Source organism: Hippoglossus hippoglossus, chromosome 7, assembly GCF_009819705.1.
Source record: "Hippoglossus hippoglossus isolate fHipHip1 chromosome 7, fHipHip1.pri, whole genome shotgun sequence".
NCBI classification, from domain to species: domain Eukaryota; kingdom Metazoa; phylum Chordata; class Actinopteri; order Pleuronectiformes; family Pleuronectidae; genus Hippoglossus; species Hippoglossus hippoglossus.
The window spans coordinates 25,946,843-25,961,115 of record NC_047157.1 but is presented as its reverse complement, the minus strand read 5'-3'; the positions used below and the strand labels follow the sequence as shown (position 1 = coordinate 25,961,115).

The 14,273-nt window shown below is 46.3% G+C and overlaps 1 protein-coding gene and 2 non-coding genes across 4 annotated transcripts; all 3 read right to left on the bottom strand.

Annotated features, from left to right (window-relative positions):
* Positions 1-7,631: 7,631 nt before the first annotated feature.
* Positions 7,632-14,220, bottom strand: kansl2 (KAT8 regulatory NSL complex subunit 2). 2 transcript variants are annotated; one of them, XM_034590555.1, is made up of 9 exons: positions 14,115-14,220; positions 12,312-12,569; positions 12,048-12,220; positions 11,816-11,930; positions 10,690-10,853; positions 10,412-10,575; positions 10,144-10,240; positions 9,199-9,452; positions 7,632-8,138 (listed from the first exon to the last, which is right to left on the bottom strand). In XM_034590555.1, exons 2-9 carry the CDS (start codon positions 12,560-12,562, stop codon positions 7,920-7,922), a joined length of 1,437 nt encoding a protein of 478 aa, XP_034446446.1. In that variant the 5' UTR covers positions 12,563-12,569; positions 14,115-14,220; the 3' UTR covers positions 7,632-7,919. The 2 variants fall into 2 exon arrangements, with proteins under 2 accessions (XP_034446446.1, XP_034446447.1); XM_034590556.1 differs by having other exon boundaries at positions 7,727-8,138; positions 14,098-14,173.
* LOC117765448 lies at positions 9,910-10,044 on the bottom strand. Its single transcript, XR_004614597.1, has one exon. It is a non-coding gene; the product is annotated as a small nucleolar RNA SNORA2/SNORA34 family (small nucleolar RNA).
* LOC117765447 lies at positions 12,733-12,867 on the bottom strand. The gene has a single exon (XR_004614596.1). It is a non-coding gene; the product is annotated as a small nucleolar RNA SNORA2/SNORA34 family (small nucleolar RNA).
* Positions 14,221-14,273: the final 53 nt, after the last annotated feature.

Below are 14,273 nucleotides of genomic sequence, written 5' to 3'. Positions count from 1 at the left end.
GCTGCCGTAGTAAATTAACTTCATCACGATGATTGTTTCACTTCCTGTCGTATTAAACACTCGACTCCTGGTTTTGAAGATGTTTCTTTCAAATGACGCAGGACGTGTAAACCCAGACTTGACAGAACCAGCTGGATAATCCAGAATCCGTTATGTTCTGTCACCCGGGAACTTAGTCTGTGATAAACACTCAGAGGAAGGTACAGGAGAGAAGAGGAGGTTGAGGAGAAGTGGTGTAGCTACGGACATTTTCTCCACATCTGCTCACATCTGGCCGCCAGCCGCAGCGGCTCAAACCCGAGTCGGCCGCACAACGCACACTCATCATCCACATCCTTTTCCCAAGGTCCGGCCAAGAGGAAGAACTATTTATGGTACAGAATAACAGATAGTACGGAGGGTTATATATGGAGATCCTGGTCCGAGCCTCCAAACAATCTGCTCTCCATCACGCCGACCTCCACGACCTCCAGGGGCAGAGCGCTGGTTGTTCCTCAGGGCTCATAGGTCGCACTGAGGCAGAGGTTTGGAAACAGGAAGCTGGTGAGGATTTCAAAACACTGGAGCGCCGGCGTTTCAGTGAGCACCTTGTGGGACAGGGCTCAGGGGCTGGAGGAGTCGGGGGTGGGGCTCACAACGCGCCTCAATAACAAACTTATTTTAAGACAAATGAAAATAAGCTGCAGGCGTGCACAAAGACACAGTGTTCAACGCAGCGTCCAGAAGACACAAGGTCCCACTGTCCCCCGTCCGTCTCCATCTTACTCCAAGTCATCACAGGCGCAGAATCTAACTGATTGTGTCGACACAAGAAAAAAGAGCAGAATCATACACATTCAATTCCTTTTGTGGCCAAACAGGACGCGGTGCAGACCTGGTTCCACTGAATTGATTAAAGCTGCATTCCAGGCGATATTTTCTCTGGCCGCACCGATGAATCGAATGTTTGTTACAGCTGCAAAAAGCCGAAGCTGTTTTGCCAACTTCAATGTTTGTACGACCACAGATTCCTCTGTAGGGTGGATTCGGAGTGAGCCCTCTGGCGAGCTACTGGGATTCCTCAAGCACATTCACTCGTGTTTCAGAGGCCGCGTCTGACACCGCGCGCTCCGGTGCCGCTCGTGTGACGATGGGAAACACAGAGCCGGCTGCGTTAGGTCGTTGTTCTGCTCACGAGCAAACAAATTCTCCCTTTCGGAGGCGAGAAAACAAAGGGATGTGGGAGGAAAACGTTGCCGGCGAAGATAATTCGTTTGGTGAAAATATCTCGACTGTGTGCGAGTAAACAGAGGAGATGATGATCTGCAGCCGAGGCCTCCCCCCTGCTGGGAGCTCTGTCCTATCGCACCAGCTCTGTGGGGGAACTGATGAATATTTTGCGATGCTAATGCGAAGCCTTTGGTGTATAAACCTTGTATCTACAGTACCTGCATGCATCGGAGGAGGGGGGGGGGGGACTGATGGCTGATAAGGAGACGTCCCAGCCCCAGCCCCTATCTTCAAAGCAGGGTCGTTTATGCAGGGAGGGGGGGTTGGGGGACAGAGATAGGCCGACTGCAGGAGGTTCTGACCTGTCTGCCCCCCCCACCCACCACCCCCACATTGAATTATTGTCCCGTTGCTCTGTCCTCCCTGTAAAACTGGTCAACTACGACCTAATAAAGTGAGATTTCACAGAGGGGCTGACCTTGAGCGTCCGTCGGCTCCTTTGCTCTGTTTTCAAAACGATGTAGAGAAACAACCGGACTCATGTAGAGCAAAGGAAATCTGTAAAACAGGCTCCAGTTCCTGCTCCATGCATGTGGAGGTTGTTTATTATTGTAAACGGATTATTTTAGAGGTTTAGATCGGACAAAACGAGACATCTGAAGACGTCACATTGGACATTATTAAGTATTTCTTCTGCTACATCCACATCACTACGTTTTTCTTTAGAGAACACATCAACTCTGCTGCGGATTGAGCTGCTGAAACGTTTGAGTTTGAGTTTGAGGCTGAAGTTCTCGTCTGGACGAACAGGAATTGAGACGTTTGGATGTTTGAACCAGTTCTTTTCATTCCAGATGAATTTGTTGACTCGTTTTCGATCCTTGGTGCTTTGAGTGAAAGGAGCTTGAGCCAAAAGAGGCTGCTGGTTCATTTTCTGTCGATCGACTTTTCTAACTGGCCTCATGTTTCAGAGTGGAGTTAGTTATGGGACAGTTTGTTGTTTTAATCAACTTCCTGAAGGGGCCGAGGTTCGTCCGGAGACTTTGCTCAGTTATGATTTATCTTCTGTCGTCAGCAGAACTGATCAGTCGCCTGATTGGTTCAACTCTGTTACGTTTTTGTGGGTTTTTTCACCGCAACGCCTAATAAACCATTTAATAACCAAACCCAGTTAACGGAACCAACGGCCAAATTACACACTTACTCCGCGCCACGTTTCCCTTCTATAATAAAGTCTGAACACCCCCGATGTGGCGTCTGTTACAAGATGTGGGACACAAAGACGTGCAGGACATCTGTGAGCGATTAGAGGCGAACAGAGCGAGCGAGCACTTATTCTGCCCATTACACTGGAACAAGTCACTGGCTCGGCTTTTCATGATGTAATGCAGCGCAGCTTGGATGTGCAATCTCAGAGCTGCACTGGGACCGAGCGCTCACAAAACTTCAATCGCGCTCAAACACGCGGTTTCATACGTGTAACGTGAAGAGCGCAGAGTGGAACCACATTTCTCCGCAGCTCTGAGGTCATCCCTCACGGCACCGCCGGGTCCTCGTGTTCTTGAACAAACATTGTTTCACGTGTGACACGTTTATGCTCGAATCCACGTTTAAACTCTTTGATTTACGTGAAGCAACTGAAAAGTAATCCAGTAAGTCAATGATCCAGTCAGCAAAGCAGAACCGGAGAGTTGCAGCAGGTTTCTGCTCCGGCTGCTGTCGTCTGACCCTCATGTGCAGAGTTGGACTCTTTTACATTCATCTGCTGAAGGAGGAGAATCAGTCCAGTTCACATTAGATCTGTTTATTCCTCTGTAAAGTGGATGAGATGTATCTGACGGATATTTTCCCATATTCCTCTTGAAACAAGCTTGTAAAATAAGTTTTTAAAATTCACTTCACTGTTTATAGTTCAGTTTTACTATATTATGATTATTATCAAAAGCAGATTGTCTAGATTTGACAGTTTGGTGTGTTGTTGTATCTGCACGACGCTCGTTCTAGAACGTGTGTGAAGAATCTTTACGTTTGGACGATCAAACGTTTATCTGGACGTTCATCTCAAATACTAGAAAGACAAATCCCCTCGTCTCGAACCTTTCCAGCAGATTTTCTGATGAGTCTTCGTGCCGCTGAGGCTACAAGAGTTTCTCACACGACGTTTCTCAGCAGTGGCCAAAAACAACAAACTGCAGCATTACATCAACAGAGGATTTGAAAAAGGACACGAGGGAGACGTCATCTCTTTTCGAGGCAGAAATTAGGAAAAAAGCTGCCTGCAAACACTAAAAGATTCATCGAGCATTTCAGAGGAGATCTTCAGTGAAACTTAAATATTTTACAGCCTGAGCGCCGGCCATGTCTTCGAGGCTGCACTCCAGAAGAGACCGAGTTCAGACAGTCCTTCCGTCCCCGTTTCCTCCGACCTAAATCTTGGTCTTTGTCCAGAAGACGTTGAGACAATGAGAACAGCATGAGCGTGGACATCTGGCCTCCAACCAACCGGCACACATCGTTAACTGTGGGTGTTTCTAATAACTACATGAACATATCTGAGATGTTTTAAATGTGAAATAGCTCCACAACTTATTCAGATCGCCGGCACGTGTTTTATTGCCAATAAAATTCCTCCACGGAGTGAAAACCAACCAGAAACCGTCCCGGTGACCACAGAGACATTCAGACGATCTGGAGGTTATCACACAACGGAGAAGCTGCTCTGTTAACTTTGGTCCGATAACAAGTTTCTGCTGAAAACACAGCTTCTAATACGTTTAGGTAATGTGGGCATTAATCAAACCCATTACTTACACTGAAGTAATTTGCAGTAACCTCATTACAGCTGCGACCATTTATCAATTAGTCACTGGGCAGAATATAATCGATGTGTTTTAATAATCGATTATTGGTTTTCCAAACGTCCGACTGGGAGGATCCGCTGCTTCTTGTGATTAAGAAGATAATTTTTGAGCTTGTTCAGATAAAACAAACTAATTCTAACTAAACAACTTGAGGAAGTTTCACTGTTTCCTGACATTTAATAGACCAGATGATTAATTGCTGATAAAAAAAGACTCATTAACAACGAGAATCAGCCTCTGGTAGTTAGAGGTTTAGTTTTACAGTCAAACACACGTTTCCATCCGATACTGAAGTTTGTTGTGTTTTCTTTTTATCAACACAACGATTTCACCTTTTCACCATCTCCTTTCAGACTGTTTGTGCATTAATAACTAAAGTGTGCATTAGAAGAACAGGTGGACGCACTTATTGTATCTTATTGTATATACCTAAAAATATTCTGACATGTTTTCTGATCACTTTGTATAATAACTTTATAAATGAGTAACTGCTGGACGTCCTCTCGAGCATCGTCACACACTGAGGTTTAAAATGAGCTCAGATCAACATTCCTCTTTCAGGTGGAACATGTGGAACCTGAATTAAAGGTCACGCGGCACAGTGAAGGTCAAACAGTTAGAAAACAATAAGAAAGACACTTTTCTTCAGGGTGGTTGGACTTTGAATCAGCTGATTAACAGGAAGGTCGAAGCCGATTGAATTAAAACAAGGTGAACAACGATTCATTGTGATTAAATCCTCTTAAATGTGTCTCAATGGCTTCACGTGACGCAGGATGGTTTAGTGACATGTTAAGAATGCCTGGATCCACAGACCCAAACCACTTCCTTCCACCCAGTTTAGTGCAAATCCATCTAAACCGCGGTGTTTGCGTAATCCTGCTAAATAACTCACAGAGTAGAGGAACACTCAGAGGAGCTCGTACCTCCGAGGCTCCACTGTCTCCATCGAGCTGCACAACACTAGTAATAACTCAGTCCGTCCCTCAAACATGGCTGATGTTATGTGACTCTAAATCAAGTGATGAACAGGAAAGTCAAAAGCAGATTGAATTAAAACAAGATAAGCTATGATTCATTGTGATTAAATCATCGTTAAATGTGTCTGAATAGCTTCACGTGACGCAGGAGGGTTCAGTGGCATCTTAAGAATCCCTGGACCCACAGACACAAACCACTTCCTCCCACCAAGCTTCAAATCCATCCAGTAGTTTCTGTGTCATCCTGCCGAATAACTCACAGAGCAGAGGAACCGTCAGAGGAGCACGTACCTGCGAGGTCTCCTGAAGATCAACCAAGCTGCACAGCACCACTCACAGATCAGTCTGATGTCCCTGTGACTTCAGATCAACAGGGAAGTCGATGCAGATTGAATGAATCTGGATCGGTGGCTCCACATGAGAGGAAGGTGGTTTATCCTCCATCTCTGCAGACACACATCTTCATCCTCATCTTCATCCTAACATCATGACTGTGGAGCCTGAATTAAAGTCTTGTTCTGCTGCAGTAAACACAATCACCCTCTCTCTCTCTCTCTCTCTCCTCTGAGAAATGAAGAAGCGGCTCGGACTCAGATGTCACTTCCTCCTGCTGGTTCCCTTTTCTCTCTGGTGGCAAAACCATCAAAACCAGTCTCTCTGCAGCTGAATGTGAACAAGAGGATCAGGGCTGAGGAGGAGGAGGAGGAGGAGGAGGAGGAGGGGGGGGGCAGGCATCAGGCCCTGTGCAAACCCAAAATCCCTGCGCTCCGTCGGCCGGTGTCGTTCCGCCCTTTGCGCACAGACGCGTGGAGAGAAACGCAGCAGAGAAACGCACTTTGACGCTTGAACCCTGAAAACACACGAAAGACCCAAAAGGACGAACCGGAGCCTTCGAGGCTTCGCGACACTTTCCTGCAGTTGTGGAAACACAATGAGCCGCGGTGTCGGTGTCGAGCTGAGGCGAAACACAGCGAACCACACCGAGAATCCCCCCCCACCCCCACACCCATTTCCCCTGCGTGTGCTCCCACTCACCTCATGTGGCTGTGAAGAGGAGCAGCTCCCGGGAGGAGGACGCGGGGGATGGAGGAGCTGTGTCTCGCAGAGGCCGTCTCCTGGAGCTCCGTTCTCCGGCGGTGTCCTCCTCTCCTCTCTGCAGCCTCCCTCTGTTTGGGTTCAGGAAAAGTGATGTCATTGTATGAAATTGCATTACCCGCCCCATTTTTCCTCTGCTGGTCATAGCCTGCCCCACGCTGCCAAACATGACTTCAACTTATCCCCACCGAGCTGCAGGCTGCTGCACATGATGATAGAGACACAGGACGAGATGCACCAGGGACTAGAAACTGTTTATTTGTGGATGAGAGATGAGAGTTTCCCATGAAGTGGAAATTACAGTTTAAAAGCAATTTAAACCACAACAGAATAAAAGAAGACAACAGAATAAATCCAGCTAAAAAGTAGAACAGTCAATGTGTGTCTGTTGGAGATGGTCTGTCAATCAAAGGTCAAATCAGTGTCTCGTGGGATTGTTCACGTTTCATAACACAACCTGCACAGAGGAGTTTAGTTGTATATATGTACTTTATATCAGGTACATAAAGAAGAACTTCACATGTCCCCTTTTCCTCTTTCTGCATAAAAACACATTTCAAAGTTCAAAGTTCAGCCTGAACTCATCACATCAAATCAAACATTTCACTTGAATTGAACTTTTCTCAGGGTAACATTCACTGTTTGTTTCTGTAGCTCCACAACAACTGAACACAGACATGTCAAATCATATATGTGAAGTGTTTTACTACAAACTTAACATAGATGTTTTAAAATGTAAATAAGGCAGAGGCGCCACAAACTAGTCCTTTTTGTGTATTAAATATTTGATCCACTAATACACTTTATTTTCATGTCCACTTGCTGTAAGTCTTAAAACACACAAACCCAAATAGACAAATGAACCCCTGGATTTGTACCGTGGCTGTAGACTTCACTCCTTTTCCTACACAGTGAAATGACAGAACTGTATTTGACATTATAACTAAACCCCTTGTTTCTCTCTAAGGATCCAACAAGAAGACTGAAATCTGCAGGTTCCTCTGAAATGTCTCATTGTGACTCCTGCTGCCACGAGCCTGTGATCCTCCTCTGAACCTGTAGGAGTCACTGTTTTATTGGTGCCTGATTAAAACTATTTAATGACTCTGTTCACATGGGCAGTTTGTGAACTTTATGAAGAGCCTGAGTCTTCTTCACCTCCCACGACCTCTGCCACCACCTGTGCATCATACACACAACATAAGGTACAAGACTGTGGAGACAACAGAAGAACTGGTTTCCTTATCGACTCGGTTCAGCGACTTGTTTTCCAAACAAACTTCTGGATATGTATCACTGATGTCTGGGTTGATCGTGAGAGAAACAAGGTGAAAACTTTAGTCGTTGTCGCTGCCTCAAAATAACAATGGAAACAAAACAGAACCACAGCAGCAACAAACGTCTGTTAACGAACCGATGAGCTGACGACAGGAGAGGAAATCCTGTTGAAGGTTTTTGACATTTACAGTTTGACACAACAGCACATCCAGAAATATGTGATTTATTGAAGTTATTAGAATTTTTTATTGAAGCATTTCTTCCCATGTTTTATATGTTGAACATGTCAGGATGTGTTTTGTTTGTCACAGAATGAGTTGAACCTGGACACGAAGCCATGCAGAGTCCACAGTGCAAGTTAAGTGCAGGAGAACTTTATTTCAATGTTCTTGTTCAGTCCGACAGTCGCCAGGATTTTATTGGACCGGATTATAACAGTGTGACATACAATGAAGATTCCATCATCACAGGGTGTGAAGGCAGACGAAGACCCAGATCACGAGTGAATGTGGTCGTCCATGATGGAATCCATATCTCTTTCTGAGAGCTCGTGTCCTGAGGCGTCCAGGTCCACCTGGTCTGGGTCCTCTCCGGTCAGGATGTCCATCGGGGCCTCGGCGATGGCTCTGATAGTCTGGTCCTCCAGGGCCAGAGCCGTGTCAAACTGAAGAGGCGACGGAGGGCCCTGCATCCCGTCCCCTTCCACATCCAGGTCCTGCATAACAGGGATATTTATGACATCTACAGCTTCACAACAAACTTGTCATAGGAGCCATTTGCAGTTATGGGTATAAGCAGCCTTGTTTTGGGACAACAGATGTAGATGCGCTGAGGGGGCCGGTGCAACCAGCTTCAGGTGTCATCACTTTGTGTTCGAGCCAAATTCACAGAACTCGAGAGAAACTAAATCTCAGAGAAGAAACTTTAATTTTTGTAAAAAGCTGCAATAGTCTGTGCTCTTGCTACGAAAACCAGAGAAGCTACAGTTCCCTCTTCAAGCTGCCAGGGTTTGGTGTCTGTGCTCATTTCAAAGTAAAAGCACTCCTAAGAATCTGTTGACTGAATTCATTCATGTCATTCAAGTTTTTATTGTGGAATATTTGCAGGACGGCTTCAAAGCGGAGTCCTGGCACTTAGTTGAGTACATAGGTCTACTTTAATGTGAGGACATACAGAAGTCAATCCAGAAACCCGGCTCCGCAGCCGACACGCTTCCTTCGTGAACATGCGCTCGGCCCACGCTCTGTGTGGCTCAGCCGCAAGAACAATCACAAATTCTGGAGCAGCTCATCTGGAGTACAAACTTGATCTGATTCAACCACAAGGATGTATTCTGCAAATCTGAGCTTAACGGCTCCACACAGCCAGATGTCATTTGATGCCCATGAGCAAATTGAACACTTTCTAGCAGCGTGCCGGAGAACAAATGGAGATTTGACCCCAACTATCTGCTCTCAGCACAAGCCCCTCTCGGTGTATGGAAGGACCATGTTCCTGTGTTTCACTCACTCCTGTCCCACACTCAACAAACCAAATGGCTGAAACGAACACAGTCACATCTTTTACTGATTGTTTTTCTGTGTTAACCACCATGACAGACAAACCACACGTCTGACTACTTCTTTAGATTGAGAGTTGGTTTGAAACGCACCAAGAAAAGTTAGTCGTTTTGAAGGCATCCTTTAACACGGGCACAGGAGTATTTAATAATAAGTATCGGACATGTTTGTTACAGAACAGCGTTAGAAGAGAGTAGTTGGGTAATAACTACGTACATCACTGAACTCTAAGGGAAGGCTCTCTGTGGGCTGAAGCTCTGCTGCACTCAGATACATGTCTCTGCTTGCGAGGGCGAGCTGCTCCTGTGGCGGCGTTTCCTGCTCCGGCTGGTACATGGGGGGAGGCAGGGTGAGGTGAAGCGGGCAGCGAGGGTCGTCGGACTGACCCATGTGCACGGTGCGCTCACAGGGGACGTCTTTCAGGCCGGGACACATTTTGAAAAGCACCTGATTGCCGTCCTGGTAAATGTCTGCAGATGTCGGGGAGTCAAGGGGAAAATCACACGTCGTACAAACACTAACAGAAAATAGACAAGAGCTAAACAGATAAAGAAACTATCAATTATTAAAATCAAATGCTTACTGGGAAACTTTAAACTCACTGTTGCTTAGTACCACAAACATTCTTATGAAAATAATCTGTTCTCAATATAAATCTCCTCACTGTTTACTGTAGTTGCACAGATCTTGACTGTTAATGTTACGGCTGAGGAGTCTTGTAGAGTTACTGATTTTGCTCCGTACAATAATACTTGGTTTTTACAGATTGGTCAGAATGCAACACGAGTATTTGGAGTTTAATCACCGTCTGTCTGAGTCGATACTGAGAAAACAACTGTGTTAATCCAGTTTGAATTAATAACATTAAAGCAAAAGGCTGGACTACATTATTTTGGGTTCATAAATAAAAGGCAGGTTGGGAAAGGATTTTGTACCTTCCAACTGAAGTGATTAGCCCCGTGTTAAATCAGGGATCAAATCAACAGACCACAGGAAGGAGTTAATGTCGGCACCATTTGAAACCAACAGCTACATCAAGCAGGTGGTCTTGATTCGTGCCAAAAGGAACATGACTCAAAGTAGGGTTAGTTTTTCTTCCATTCAACACAGAAGTGTGTGGATTCTTGTTTGGAAACAGATCATTCTACTGGTTGAGGATACGTAAGACACAGTGCCGGGTCATAGGCAGGCAGGGATTGATACACCGGGTTCCCTCCACGAACGAGACGCATTTCTCGTACACGGTTCTTGAGTGTGGCTACAGCAGAGGAAACAAGCGTCAGATGAAGTCAATGCAGCAAACACAACAAGCGTGTTGTAAAATGTGGTCAGATAAACAATTAACATGACCACACACAAGCACTAAGAGCGAGAACCTTTGTGCTTCAGTGAACCGACAGTAATCTAATGTGCTTTTGATGAGACCCACCTGAAGAGACCCTTCTGACACCGACTGCCTCCGCTCCCTCAGCTGCCGGTGCAGCAGTGCTTCCACGCCATACCGACGACGGTATCGACGCAGAGCTTTGAGCTTCTTCAGGTTCTCCCTTTCCTTCGTGGACAGTCCTTCAGGACCTGTCAGCAGACCGCTGCCTGTGAGCGACATGAGCAGATCAGTGAGGCTCTGAGAACATGACTGGGAGTGAAAAGAAACTGTTGAACAGGGGGTTAACAAAGATACAAATGTTTATAGTTGTGTGTTTTTACCGAGAGATTCATGCTCCACTTTGCGGTTGTGCAGGTATCTGCGCTTCTTCTCCTTCAGCAGGTGCTGCAGGCGTTTGAACTGGTCGATGTAGAGCGACTGGAGCCTGATGAGCTTTTCCCGGGTGATGAGCGCAACCTCCTCTGCTGTGTAAACACCTGCATGTCTACAAGACAACAAACACATTAGTTAACAAGTAAAACGACCAGTAAAAGATCCACAGCTCTGTGCAGCTCTTCCAACCAGCTCCATGAGTCTGAAGACACCAACTGAAGACATGTGACCGTCCACTCAGGTGCCACCCTTTCAACCCTGCAGCTGTGTGAGTGTGCACCGCTGGGCTCAATCACCAATCAAGGGCATGGTGAAGAGGACAACCAGCCACCCCCCCCCCACTGGGACAAGTGGCAGCGGTCAAGCTGCGTGTGTTTGTGTTGATAACGTGACCATTTAGTTTCTTTCAGGTTATACTTTTGATTTCAAGTGTTACAGCTGCTACTCGGTGTCGCTTTCCCCTTTTAGAAAGTTGTTTTCAGTTCATTGTTAATAAATTAATATTTTTTGTTTATTCATCTTTTGCCCATGATTCTTTTTCTCTGGGTTATTTATATTGTTACTTCCCTCATCCACTGGAATGTAACAGACCTTTTACAACATTTGATTATACTCAGCATGTTCTATAGGCTTAATATTAATTAACACATTAAATAAAACATACATTGCCGTTTTATACTTTCAAAATGATAGTGTGTTCACTTGTGGTTGTCAAACTGATTTTAAGTGCAACTGCTGATTAAATTTCACAATAAGAAAATGTTTTTCCAAAGATTTATTATTCACGTTTGGTTTTCCATGATCTGTTTGTGGCCATTTCACCATCTGCGGATAATTTGAATTTTTGTAGTTTTTAAGTTTTCCACCAGTTCCTCCATTTTGTGTTTCTTAGTTTGCATCATGAGTTTTCATCTTAATTTATTCACTTACCAGCTACGTACTTGAAATCTGCTCAGAATGTATTTGTACCATCAGCTGACACATTTTGCTTGATGCAGGTAATTGAGGGTTTGAGCTGCTCGACAAAGTGAAATCACAGCAGAACTTGACGGGCGGTTCGATGAGTCCACGTACTTTAGAGGATCCTCGTGATCACTGTCAACACTGTCTGCTTCGCTGTCAGGGTCTCCTCTCCACGTCTGGTCGAGAACCAGTGGTCCCTGCTCCTCATCACTCAGACTGTCTTCATCTGCACAGCGAGGACATCGTTAAACATCAGATTTACTTCTACACATCTCCCCTAACTGCACAAGATCCATGTCACGGGGTTAACAAAGTATTAGTCGGACTGAACTTGACCATTTACCTACAACACGACTTCCTTCTGAACGACCTCCATCGAGGCCGTGTGTCTCTGCGCGGTTGAAGCCACTCAGCTGAGACAACAGTGCTTCTGGGGATGGAGCGGAAGCCGCCTTTCTCGTCTGAGCTCGGAGAGCCATGGCGTTCCTGCGAGCGTGTTCTGCACAGAGCATCGCGCTGAGGAACAGACGGAGACGTCAGGAAGCTGCTTGGCTTTTTGTCACGTGTTAATCAAGCAGGAGAAATTTAGACTCCATTTTCTACTCACCCTTCTTTCTTCTCTACTTTCGGTGCGGCGTTGGGACAGCGCTTGCCGTTCTTGGACGAGACGTAGCTGCACTGCTTGTACGGGGCGTTCTTGTCCTCCAGGATGTGTTTGAGGCAGAAATCCAGGCCTTCCAGACGGGGGTGAGAGCATGGTCGCTGGGTAAAGGAGCAGATCTGAGGCTCCTGCGGTCGGGGGGTCTGGGTCACCCGGTTCCGACTTGACGGCAAAACGTGGATTCGAATCCTGTTCATTGTTACTCTACAAAAGAAAGGATTCAGATTATTAATTGTTTGAACCATATTCAAGCAAAAATGACCAAACTCCCTTGTTCAAGCTTCTCTAATTTCAGGATTTGCTGCTTTTCTCCGTCTTGAACGACGGTCACTTACATAAATTATGATTTTTAAATGTTTTTTGTTGATTTTGTTCCTTCCAACTGAAGTGATTAGCCCCATGTTAAAGTCAGGGAGAAATCAACAGACCACAGGAAGGAGTTAATGTCGGCCCCATTTGAAACCAACAGCTACAACAAGCGGGTGGTCTTGATTGGCGCCAAAAGGAAACATGACTCAATAGATACAAATACAATATACATTTTATAGACAGAGAAATATTCACCTGATCTACGTCTTTTGAGACATTTTCAAAACGTCAAACAATCCTTTCACGCTCTCAAATGTCAGGATCAAAACTAAACGTGTAAAAAATATCCTCGTGGCATTAATAAAAATACAATAGTCGTTTGTGTCTTAGGTTCTGTGGGGAATCAAGATACATCTACCACTAGTGATACTATAAACTATAGCTGACGACAAGTTTCTGCCTTGAAACATTAATGTTGACGTTTAACAGATTAAAAACAATAACGCAGTATGAAGTATGTTGGCTCAGAGGTACACGAGCTGCATCGTGCTAATGGAAGCTGGACACTCCACTGAATGTCTCTCTGGCCTCGTGTGGACAAAAGGCGGACACGTGAAAACATGGCCACGGGCCCTGAAAGTTTAAAGTGCACGCGGGGAGGTCCAAGGACAACTTGCAGCAGATCGGCCTGGAAACACGTTAGACTTCAGAATGGGATATTATTGCCACGCGGGTTTTGCACGTACACGGAATTATTAATCTGTGCAAGTATAAATATAAAGATAGGAAACCACATTAAATACAACACGCACGCGGGGTGGGGGGGTTGCGCAATAGGTCGAACCCCCACGTGGCTTTTATTTAGCCGTTAAACAAACTGCGTGCAAAAGGTCACAGATGATCAAAGTAAGCTGTTATTTTAAAAAGTGCAAATGACCGATAATAATCTGAAGTGGTTATTATGGTGCAATAACCGCAGGAGCAACTCACCGCGTGTTATTTATCATTAACACGTTAAAGTGCGCAGGTGGGTCAGGTGAGCTAACGCGTCCTCGTGCACGCACACGCGCATGGAAACACCAGCTCCGGGTTCCAGAAGCGAGCAGAACCGGTTCAGCCCCGATGGAGACTCGGTTCCTCCAGGAGAGAACCACAACAGAGGAGCATCCCCCCCCCCCGAGTGTACCGCGTGTAGCCGGGCGTCGAGCCGCGCGTCAGCCCGCCTCTCTCCGCTGCGTCACTCTCAGGCGATGGGGGGGACTCGCCATCTTGGTTTAGCCGCAGCTAACGCTAGCAATCCGCTAATTCTCCCAATTCGCGGGCGGGAGGCGAGTTTTAACGGACGCATGGCGCCTGAGTGCCCGCTGGCTTCACACCATGGAAGCCGGTGGAGGAGCAGCGGCACATCCAGGGTTTAACTCCCGGTTTCACGGCTCTTACCTCGGGTCGCTTGTTCGCCTTCGTCCCGCCGCTGCAGCTCTGCGCACACTGCCGCTCCGCCCCGCCCCCTCAGCGCTCCCACTGGCCGAGCCGCCCCGCCCCCCCGAGGCGTCTCATTGGCTGAGCGAGGCCGCCACTCAGAGCAGCGGCCACTGCACC

What these genes read in the sequence shown, in the direction of transcription:
- kansl2 (XM_034590555.1), bottom strand. Translation starts at nt 12,562, where the DNA reads ATGAACAGGATTCGAATCCACGTTTTGCCGTCAAGTCGGAACCGGGTG. An exon ending in TGTCAGAAGGGTCTCTTCAG is followed by an intron (nt 10,241 to 10,411) that starts GTGGGTCTCATC and finishes CCTCTGCTGTAG; the next exon opens with CCACACTCAAGAACCGTGTA. An exon ending in TTCCCTTAGAGTTCAGTGAT is followed by an intron (nt 8,139 to 9,198) that starts GTACGTAGTTAT and finishes CCTGTTATGCAG; the next exon opens with GACCTGGATGTGGAAGGGGA.